Source organism: Manis pentadactyla, unplaced genomic scaffold (assembly GCF_030020395.1).
Source record: "Manis pentadactyla isolate mManPen7 unplaced genomic scaffold, mManPen7.hap1 scaffold_331, whole genome shotgun sequence".
NCBI classification, from domain to species: Eukaryota; Metazoa; Chordata; class Mammalia; order Pholidota; family Manidae; genus Manis; species Manis pentadactyla.
Genome location: NW_026644717.1, coordinates 85,673 through 96,952, shown reverse-complemented (window position 1 = coordinate 96,952; position 11,280 = coordinate 85,673). Strand labels below are relative to the sequence as shown.

General features: G+C 62.9%; 1 protein-coding gene across 1 annotated transcript; it reads right to left on the bottom strand.

Moving 5' to 3' along the window:
- Positions 1–1,695: 1,695 nt before the first annotated feature.
- Positions 1,696–7,360, bottom strand: LOC130682358 (ral-GDS-related protein-like). Its single transcript, XM_057496734.1, has 10 exons — positions 7,280–7,360; positions 6,550–7,062; positions 5,578–5,793; positions 5,163–5,266; positions 4,607–4,676; positions 3,812–3,877; positions 3,398–3,466; positions 2,412–2,533; positions 2,197–2,303; positions 1,696–1,832 (listed from the first exon to the last, which is right to left on the bottom strand). Exons 1-9 carry the CDS (start codon positions 7,358–7,360, stop codon positions 2,216–2,218), a joined length of 1,329 nt encoding a protein of 442 aa, XP_057352717.1. The 3' UTR covers positions 1,696–1,832; positions 2,197–2,215.
- Positions 7,361–11,280: the final 3,920 nt, after the last annotated feature.

Sequence of the window (11,280 nt, the reverse complement as noted above, 5' to 3'; positions counted from 1 at the left end):
TGCCACAGCCCTGCCAGGGGCCCGCCTGCCCTCCTCCTGCCCAAACCTAACTCCCTTTGTGGCCGGGGAGCCTGAGGTCATCCCTTGGGACCACCGTGTAGGCAGATGGCTCTGAGGGTGCTGTGGGAAGGTCCAGGGGAAGGAGGGCGGGGTGGCGTGGGTGTCCCGATTTTACCTCCTGTCACCTGGTCACCTGAGGCTGTGAGGAGGGCCCACGTCCGCTTCCCCAGTCCCAGTCTGGGGCTCCCCCTGCAGCATAAGGCCTGGAGACCCTCTCCATCCTGGAGCCTCTCTCCATCCTGGAGCTCCCCAAGGGGGTGTTTGTGCTGATCCTGGAGCTCCCCTCCAGGCCAGGCCTCCCCTCCTGGGAGGGTGAGCACATCCTGAGAGTCCTGGGGGAGCGTATGGGGAGAATCAGAGCCAAGTGCCTCCGCTCAGCCTCCCCAGTCTTTTGTCGCAGACATCAGGCCGCTCAGCCAGGACCCAGGAGCGGGACACCAGGGGCCTCACAGCAGCCTGGCCTGGGGATGGGCGGCTGAGGGGCACCATGGGGGAAGACTGGGAACCCGGGAGCTTTGGGGGGTGCTCTGAGGTGTGAAGCGTGGAGAAAGTGGGCTCAGACAAAGCCCCCCCAGTGGAAGGCGTGCACCTCTTGGAGGTGCTTTGAGAGACCAAGTTCAAAGTTTTTCGCAAAGGAATTTTCTGGAATGTGTGGAGCAGCTGTGTCTCATTAAATGGGACGGTGCTAGACTGGCGCCCTGCAGCCCTGGGATCTACTTGGGTACATCTGCAGTGGTGTTCAAGACGTGAAGAGACACCCTGGGGCTTCTAATCAACAAGTTTCGGTGTCTGATCATAATCTATAGGTGACAGGAAAGAAGGTTCAGTTTCTGTTTGAACAGGCCTCCACAGTGTTGCCGAGGTGTGCCCCCCTGGGGCTTGGAGCACCCTGCTCTTCCTGAGCACCTTATGGGGGGAGGACAGAGGATGGAGGACAACCTGGCGGAGGTCAGGGCCACCCTGCATCAGAGAGTTTGAGGGCTGGGGTGGGGTGGGCTGGGGCACACGAAGTCCGCAGGAGGGGCAGAGCTTTGAGAAGAAAGAGCAGTGTGGTGGCAATCCGTTCAGCATTTATTACATTCTGCACAGAGATGACCCCAACCCCCAGGAACCATAAACCTCAGAGACAACACCCAGACCACACTGTGCCTGGGGAGGCTATTTCTCAGGGATGACGGGAGGAAGTTGCACCGGGGGCTCCCCTGTAAGCAAGCCCCGGGACCCTGCGACAGTCGGCCACCCCTGCATCCTCGGATGCCTCCGCTGGGCACCAGGAGGCCGTGGTCCCACGCGGCACTGCGCCGTGTCTATGTCCGTCCCGGGAAAGGCCGGGCCTGGTGAGGACAGCCCCCACCTATTCCTGGAACCCTGTGGCTACGACTCGGTGGCTGACGGCGCCCAGGCAGGAGTTGGTGTCACGGCGGGAGGCCACCTGCACGAAGGGGAACATCCTCCACACGGTGGGGCGGCTCGCCTCTGTCCAACGGGCCACGAGCAGAGGGGACGACACCGCACGAAGGTGGCCAGGTGCGCCGCAGCTACATACGGGTCCTTGAGGATACAGCGGCAGCCGGGGGAGCTGCCCGAGTCTGCCGACGGAGGAGGTGCCAGAGCAGCCGCCCCAGCAGAGGCGCAGGATGAGCAGCGGGAGGAAGAGGAGCAGCAAGCAGACTGGGGTCCTGGGGCGCCAGGGGCCGCCTGCCCGGAGGGGAAGCAGCTCTCCTCCACATGCAGCCAGGACACCAGCAGGGCCGCGGGCCCGATGACAGCAGCTACAGGGCCACGCGGGTGATCAGAAGAGACCGGTCATCCCAGGTTCCCCCCATTATCCTGCTTCCACCCCGTCCCCACTGCCCTCTGGGCCCCGGGCCCTGCACGGAGGGTCCTGTCAATCACCAGCACCCGGGGGGTCCCTGTCACGGGAAGGCTCCTGAGCGTCACCTACTCACAGAGGAGGAGGCTGGGTCCCAGAGGGGAAGGGAACCACCCTTCAGCCTGACAGGCCTGGTCGGCAGTGGAGCTGGGACCCCAGCCGCCCCGGTCTTTAGGACGCCCCCACGCCCAGCATGGCCCGAAGCTTCCCTGAGGCTGGGGAACAGCCCGCCCCCTGCCGATCGCCCCAGCCCAGAAACTCACCTGGCCCTGGCCCGTAAGTTTAAATCTTGAGGGACCTGAAGAACTTTAACAGTCCTTTTCTGCCTGCCCTCTGACCTGGGGGCTCCAGGTGGTAGGACAGGCCGTAGCTGCAGGACAGAGGGCCACCTGTGAGCCCCTGGAGCCACATGGCAGGGGGCCCTTCCCCCAGAGCCTGCCGGCAGCTACAGCCCACACCCCACTCCTGGCAGCCTCACCTCTGCTCCTCACGCAGGAGCTTCAGTCTCTGGAAAAAGGACAGGAAGTGCTCCTTGGGCTCCAGGTCATACTGCCTGGCCAGGAACCTGTATATGACGATCTCCTCTAGGAAGTCAGTGACCTGGGGCAGAGGAAGGACAGGATGCAGACAAGGAGGGGGTTGAGGAGTGGGGCACTGCGATGGTCCTGGATCTTTGCTCACGGAAACCCGCCTTGCTTCCAATGCCATCCAGCCCTGCCTGTTCCCACTGTTGGGTCTCCAGCTCCTCCTCCAGGAAGGCGGCCTTGATGCCACCCCATCCCCCACCTAACAAAGCCTTTAGTGTCCTGAGCCCTGCATGTCTTAACTCTCTCAACACGCGTTACACCCAGGGGATGGCCCGGACAAGGTCCTGCCCGGGGGGTCTTGACTACATCCCTCACCTTTCATGGCTGGGCACTCAACTCTCTCTATTTTATACCATCACCCTGGAAGGCAGCAAGGCGGCCAAAGTACATCGGAAACAGCCCTCTGAGCCCAGAAGGAGGCCGGAACGTCCCCACCCTTTCTCAAGGTGGAGGACCGCCAGGGCCCTCCAAGGGGCAGGCCTGCCCAGAAACAGCACCCGGGCCTGGCCCGGGCTCGGGGCTACCGAGAAGCGGGGACTGCACTGGGGAGCTGAGGCCTCAGGCGGGAAGGCACTGCCAGCCCCCCGATGTGCTTCCTGCCCTGAAGGAGCAGCATCCCTCCCCCAGGGCAGGGCCTGACGGGGAGACCAGTCCTGCCCACATGCTGCCCCCTGGAGCCCTCAGCCCCACCTGCCCTGGGGCCAGGACCGGGCTTAGGTGGGTCCTTCTGGCAGTCCTCTCCAAGAAGCCCAGGTCCTGGGGTGGAGGGGGGACTCAGGAGGGGGGTGGCTGGTGCTGAGAGGTCCGGGCTCACTGGGGGCTCTCTCCTCCCTAAAGCTCACCATCCTGCCCCCCTGAGCCCTGATGGATCACTCACGTCCACATGATGTTCCTGTTGTTTCTCTAAGGCTTCGTACAGGATCAGTCCGAGCGGCGGGATCATGCCCTGTGCCACCGGGGTGGGGAGGTGATGAGTCCCCACCTGCCGCAGGGGTGCCCACAGAGCCTCCCCTGAACCCCACACCCGCAGCCCCCAGCTCCCTTGGACCACCCACCCTGTGCGGCCTCCCTCCTTCCCTTCCACCTGCTCTCCCCTCCTGGTCCCTCCCAGGGTTGGCTTTTGGCCAGTCCCAGGTCCTGTGGTCCCTGCTCCTGTCCTCCAACTTCCCCCTGTACCCAGCTGCTCTCGCCCTCCTCCTGGTCACCCCAGAGCTGGCAGTTCAGAGCTTGTGGGACCAGGAGCAGGTGCAGGGTCACCCCACCGCCCCGACCCTGGCCACGCCACGCTCACCTGCGTCTTCATATCCTGGGATGCCCTGGGGGACGGCGGCCATCGCCTCAACATGGCCCTCGCCTCCTGCAAGGTGCACGACGCTCAGGTGCTCATGCTCCCCTCCCACGTGGCCTCCCACAGCCAGACCGTGGTGGATGGATGGCTCGCCCGAGCCCCCTGGCACCTACGCTGTCCCCACCTCCAGCAGGCTCAAAGCCTAGAGCGACCCCAGCTCCAACACACACAAACTCATGGGGGTCCTTGGGCCACGGCCGCCGCCCTGAGAGGGTCAGGGGAGGTCCCTCTGCCTCCCAGGGTGCCCTGAGCCCTCACTGTCACCCGGCTATCAGCACGGCTCCCCTCCCATGACCAGGGGGGGTGCACAAAGCTGAAGCGCGTCTTGGGCTCCCTGGACCCTGCTCACCAGGGAGGCCCACACCCCAGGGTGACGGCAACCCTCCATGTGCACATGAGGAGCCCGAGGCCACAGAGGGTCCGTGACAGGCTCAGAGGACCCAGGGGACAAGCCGACGTTGCTCAGCCACGGGCCCCAACCCTGCTGCCGACGCCACGCCATCCCCAGCCCTGACCGGGGGTCTGTCCCCTGGGTCCTCACTGGATGCCAGGCCCACAGTCAAGTGGAGCCAGGGAGGGAGACAGACGAGGCCCTCATAGGCCTGGGGGACCCTACTTTCCCCATCAGCTTCCCCGTCTCACCCCGCACTCCTCGAGTCTTCCCCAAAGCTTTGCCACAGCGCGGCAGAGGACTTGCCCCAAGGACCCCTCCCTTCCAGACCTCCAGCCCCCATTTACCTTGAGGAGCTGCTTCCCTTTAAGCCCCTTGTTCCTCTTTTTAAGTTTTTTGTAGATCCAGGAGCTCTTCCTATGGGGAGGGGAGAGGAGGAGGGACACATGTGGCCAGCAGGCGGAGAGTCCCGGGGCCGACCCCTTTTCCTGGAGATCCTAGAAGGCCCACTAGCCCGCAGGAGGCTTTCCACCATGGCCCTGAGCTCCGGGGAATCCGTGGCCTGTGGAGGGGCCTTCATGTTTCCCCCCGGGGCCTCCATTCCCAGTTCTCCCAGGGGCGAATCTGCTTTGGGCAAGGTCGCTGTCCTTGGGGCAGAGACCTCCTGCTGCAGAGCACAAGCTCAAGATCTCCAATGGGCTTCAACCCACACCTAACATTGCAGGAAACTGATTCCTGCAGGGGTACCCGTGGCCTAACCCACAGGGGCCCCCAAGAGCCCGCCATCCCCGCCCCTAGGCTCTGCCGCCTCCCAGGAAGTCCCAGCCCACTGAGGGACACTGCAAGGTGTAGGGGTGTCCCTGTCCACTCAGGTGCCCTGGTCCCAGGGACAGGGCTACCCACCAGGAAACATGTGCCCAGGTGCTCTCCAGGCGACGTACAGGAGGGCGCTGCAGGGCGAAGATGATGGCACGGAAGGACTCGAAATTTCTGAGAGCCAGACACTCCTGGGAGGGAAGACAGAGCTGAGAGCGTGGCCTGCTTCTCTGCTTCTGTCCCCCCATGAACTCCTGTCCTTAAGGAGACAGACACCCAGGGAGCCCAGCACACCTGGTACCTGGTGAGCAGCCCTCCTGGGTGGAGGACTGTGGCTCAACCCAAGGAAGGGGCCGGGGATGGCTGTCCCACCCCCGGGGCCTGCGAGTCCAGGTCCGCACGCCCCTGGCAGGAGGCCCCAGGGACCGTGCAGGGTAGACCGCAGGCACCCATCCTGAGAGCTGGCCAAGGAGGGGACCCCGGGGGCCGTCCCATGACAGACCTTGGCCACCTGGATCCAGAATTCCACCACTCGGGCCCTGTCCTGGGCCATCCTGCTCGGGGCCCTCAGGCAGGAGGAGATGACCCAATGAAACGTGGTACCAAACTGCCTGATGACGTTAAGGATGTTGGGGGCCAGGAGCACAATGGCTTCCCTCAGTGGTTGTCTCTCTACGTAGACCTTGCATTCACCACATTCAACCCTACTGTACAGCTCCTGGGGATGATAAGAGGTGTCATCCAGCTGTGCCCCTGGTGCCCCTGTTCCCAGGCAGGGTCACTGGTCAGAGCTGGGGCCCAGGCAGCTGGGGACGTGCTGTGAGCCTTGTGGCCGTCCGGACTCCAGACCCCGTCCACTGAGGCGCCCAGGACCGGATGCACAGGGCCCCACAGTGATGGGGCACAGAGGGGCTTTGCTCACAGGGACCCTCACTCACGTCCTCCCTGAGGCACAAGGCAGCTCACGCCTGCCCAGCCTGGGGCATCTGCCTCCCATGCTGCCACCCCGTGGATCCCGCTCCCCACTCAGGTGCAGTCTCCCCTGAAACAACTCCACCCAGGGCCTTTGTTGGTGTCTGTGTCTCCCACGCAGTCAGGTCCATGGCAGGGGCCTCTGAAGTGCGGAGGCCATAGGAGCCTGCCAGGCCAATGGCCCGAGTACCTAAGGCCCTGGCAGCACCTCCCTGAGCACCCCTCCCCTGCCCTGCCCCTCCCTGCCCGGCCAGGCCCTGCCCACCTTCCCTCCGCTTCTCCTCACTGGTCTGCAAGGATCCCTAAGGGCCAGCCCTACTGTCCCCGTGTGGTCAGTGAGGGCTTGGGGGTGAGGAGAGTCTCTCAGGGCACATGGTGAGTCCGTGGGGAAGCTGGGACGTGGGCCCACATCACAGGAGTCCACGTCAGGGGCGGGCAGGTCTGGGGCAGCCCGTGACACAGGGAAGGCCCACCCCCGACCCCGAGAGCCCGCTCCGCTCACCGCACACATCAGGGTCAGCTGCTCGGCCACCAGGCGTGGGGCAAACGCCAGGATGGTCCGCACCCTCTCCCTCGGCAAATCCCGGGTGCTCACGGCACAGGGGCTGGTGGGCTCCAGGACCACCTCTGGCTCTGCCAGGCCCTGTGCCATTCCTGCAGGTGACACGGGCCCCGCACCCGAGGACTCACGGGGCTCCAGCTCGGGGCCTGAGACCAGTCCTGGGATGTCCCAGGGGCTCGCAGCACAGGGGCCGGTGGGCTCTGGACCTGGACCTGGCTCTGCCACACCTGGTGCCATTCCAGCAAGTGCCCTGGGCCCCAGGCCCGAGGGCTCATGGGGCTCCAGCTCAGGGCCTGGCCCCTGGGCTGAGGCCACTGCTGGGACATCCTCCGGCTCTGCAGGGGCGGAAGCAGGTGACACCGGCCGTCGCTCCAGCACAGGGGTCTCAGGGAGCTCCTGGACCGGCTCAGGCGACGAAGCCGGCCCTCCCCATGTCTCTGGAGCCAGCTGCGTCTGCCGTGGTTCTGGAGCAGGACACAGAGAAAGGGTCACCGCGGGCCTGATTCCCCGTGCCTTAGGATCACAGGAGAGCCCTCACTGCCTTGAAGGGAACCCCAGTCCGGGAAGCCCACCCTACATGGTCCTCTGGCCGCAGCCCCTCACCTTCCAGCTCTGCCACCGTGGGCCCCAGGTGCTCCTCCTGGACCAAGTGGTGGAGGACTTGGCCCACCAGGGTGGATGAAAGCTGGCTGGCATCGATGGCGCAGGGCACATGCTCGGGCTCCCAGGCAGGGCGCCTAGCCTGTCCCATCCTGCAGCTGGGGTAAGGCCTGGGGGTGGCCGAGTGAGAAGCCTGGTCTTTCCAGCCACACTGCCCTCCGGGTCCACCCTTGTGTGGGCCTGGCCGCTGTGCACTCCCCTGCCTGTCCAGGCCCCTGCCCCTCCCCCCTCCTGACCCTGCGTGTCTGTCCTGGGACCCCATCCTCTCCCATGCTCCCGACTAGGAAGTCCCCAGTCGCCAGCCCGCCCATGGGAATCCAAAGATGAGTGACCTGCTGGGCTCTCCCTGCCCCAAGGCCTAAACGCCTCCTCCACCCATTTTGTGCACATAGGCAGTGCCCCCTCCTGGCCCAGTGAACGCTCACTTTCTCAGATCCTCCTCTGGCCCCTTGTCATGCCCCCCATTACATGAGGAAGGCGTGAGGGTATCACCCGTGATGCTTCCCGGCTGTGACCTGCGGATGACGCCTGAAGTGACTGCCCGACTCCACACGGGATGGGGTCCCAGTACTGTGTCTGCTTCCTTCACTCAGTTATGCTAAGTGACCCCAACGGGTCTGCACAAAGTGGGTGCTGCATACCTATTGTGGCTGAAGGAAGTCCTACCCGAACCTTCCCAGGTACCCCTCTGCTGTCCCCAGAGGTCCCTCGTTGTGGCCATGATGAGGACAAGGACCGGGCACAGCCCCAGGGAATCGTGAGCCTCCATTCCAAAAGGCTGCTTCCCATGTGCTTTTCCAAGTGAGCCAGGCTTCAGGCCACTGACGGGTGAGGCCAAAGGCTTTTCATCGGGTAAAGAGAAGTAAGCCCCGAAGTGGCCCAGCTTGGCCGGCCGTCCTTTCTGCACTGCCGGGCGCCAGGGGAGCCCCTCTAAGCTCCTCCCATGTTCCCCATGGGCACCCTAGCAGGCTGATCGCCAGCCACCCTGCCCGTCAGAGGAGCACGCTGAGGCTCAGACACATGTGGGGACACTCAAGACACACCGTGGGCTGTGGGCAGAGGCCCGACTGTGCCGAGGAGGGGGTGGGTGCTCACCGGGGGAGCCGCTGGCCCGTGGTGGGCTGGTCAGCGTCCTCGGGAGGGAGGGTGGCCTCGGGAGCGCTCCGGCTGGTGTTTGGAGCTGGTTCCACTCGTCCCGTGTGCTTTCTCCCCTTCCTCCTCACGCCTGTCCGGGGAGCCCTGCGCTTGGGGACCTCAGTCCCATGGACAGATGGCTCAGGTTCACGCTGAGGGGGGCAGCAGGGAGATAGTCGGTGGGAAACCCAGGAACCACCAGGAGGGAGGTTTGCAGCTCACCCGAGAGCCCCCAGCGCCCTGGGATGCAAGCAAGGAGAGGCACGGACTGCCCCCGGGAGCGAGGTTCCAGGCCCTCTGGAGTGGGTCTGTTGACCAGTCTCGTGGGGCAGTCCTGGGGTGTAGGCAGCCTGCCCCGGGCCCAGGGAGATGGAGTAGGTAAATCCATCCATGAGCTCCTCCTCACTCCCGAGTGTGGAGCTCTTCACAGCCATAGCCTGGTAGCGGGCTAGGAGGCAACCGGGGCTGCGTGGACCTCCCCACAGGGGGCAATGTGGAACCCAAACCCTGCCCCCGAGATCAGGCACACAGGGCCATCTGCCTAGACCTCCAGTCCCTGGGGGAAGGAGAGGACACCCCCCGGGCTCAGGACTAACATGTGGGTGGAAGCTCCTGGTCCCGACACTTACCGCCCCCTCCTGCCCAGCCTTCAGTACCCCCCATGCCCCACGCCCTCCGCACACACACAAGGAGCCGGGGGAAAGGTCAGCCCGGGACGGCTCACACTCGTGGCCTGGCCCTGGAGTGGCCCGCTCTGGGCTGCCCTGTGTTACCTCGGGGCTCCTCGGGACACACAGACAGAGGCGAAGGTGGTCTCTCAGCCAGCGCCCACAGCGAGCAGGAAGACTCTTCCTCTCGGCTTCCCTGACTCCCACGCCTTCAGAAGGCTCCGCACAACAAGACCGCATGTTGCTCTGTCGAGCGCCTCCGGTCAAGTGAGCAGGACTGGGGTCTGCGACCAGGAGCTGGGTTCCGTCCGGGTCACAGTTCAGGTTCTACTGGGCGTATCTTCAGTGACATCACTTCTTCAAGGGTCCATTTCCTGGGCCCCTCCCTGAATTCAGACTCGCCCACATGCCCCTCTGGGCTGCTGACTGCCCACCCTCCTGGCCCTTGCCGTGCATGAGTACACAGATCTCCACCAGAGCCCTCCCCTCGCTCTTTGGCAATGACACCAGGGTCCCAGCTCTGAGGAGACAAGAGCTGAGCTCAGGCCGCTTTTTGTCACCAGTTCCCTGTCACGCTGAAGCCACAGCAGCTGCCCAATGTCCCAACCTGCACAGGGAGGGTCATGCCAGACATTCCTCCCTAGGGACATCCCCAGGGATACATGGATGACCCCTCCAGCTCCTGGGGGCTGGTGTCACGTGTGTGCGACGCACAGACTCAGAGATGGAAGAATGCCAACCAGGCTTGGCATGGAGCGTGGAACACCACGCAAGTCAGGCCGGGGTCTGTGCCTTGTGATCTTGGGCAAGTCGGTCTCACGCTAGGCTGTTTTCAGGTGTGCACCTTGAAGGGGCAGCAATGAGAGGAGATACAGGTGTTGCCATCTACTGGCATCCACCTTCCAAAGGTCCGGGTTGCTCTCAAACTATGTGCTTTTCAGACCAAACAGTAAATGGGTCAGAGTAGCACACTGGAAATGAGGTCTATGCTGCCTCTGAAATCCGAGGTGGTCCACCGGGCTGCTGTGCCCTTTGTGTGTGGGGGGTGGAGGAGGGGTCCAGGTACAGCACCTTATTCATCACCTTAGGAGAGCTTGGCATGTCCACACGATAGACTTCTAGAAACTTCTCTAAGATGAAAGGTCCCTGAATTTTTGTTGGATTTATTTCCCACCTTCTGACACGTGACTGTGCTATCAACATGCCTAGATGAGCTGTACTTCCTGATCACTGGGTCCAGTCAGCCTAGTACCATCACTGGGATGGGCCAGTGTGACATCTTCTGGAAGGAAAAGGAGATGAAGGTTCCTTCTGACTAAATGACAGCCTAAGTCTGGAGGTCTGATATGCCTCTGAGATAGTTTTCTCTCCTTGCCGGCTGAAAGCTAACTGCCCTGCTGGTCTTTACTCATAGGAGGAGAACAGAGAGCATTTTCCTGACCAATACTTACACACTGGGTGCTTGGGGATCAAGTGATGAAGCCCCACGTGCAGCAGTAGCTGCAATTTGAGACACTCCGATCACGGTGATAATCATGCACAGTCATCTCCAAGATCCATCCATCCGTTTTCTGAGTAGGCCCCGTGAGTGACTTCAATAAGGGTATGTGGAAATCACCACCCCGACATCTTTCAAGTCCGTGGTGGTAACTCCAGTCTGTATCCTCTCCTGGAAGGCATTACTGCTTTCAATATATACTTCGGAGGGAGTTCTAGAGGCTTGTACTTGCCCTGCCACACAGCACGAACTCCTGGCCGGCACAGTCCCCCGTGGCTAGCAAGGAGGAAGCCGGGAGCTCTGCGTCCCTGAACAGCTCGACCCTGTGGCCTCTGACACTGAAGGAGCGGCACTGCGGGCACTTGGTCGGGGTGGGGGGTGCTGCTCCTGATACCAAGACCCGGTCCTCGTCCCTGAGATCAAATCACAAAACACAATGACCAGGTTTTGAGGAAAGGAAAGAATAGTTTATTGGCTTGCTAGCAAACGAGGGAGTGGCAGGCTCCTGCCTTAGAGAAGCACCGTCCTCCTGACACACAAGCGGTCAGGGCTTTTCGAGGGGAAACCGTGGGAGAGGGGCTGGGGTGCAGACACATGAAGTAGGCAGCTTGCAAGGGCCCAAGCAGACATTCCTGCACTGATTCACTAGCTTTCTGTTTTTCTTTTCTGCTCCTCCTCAGTCCCCGGGCACTGGATGCTTGGGGTTGAACA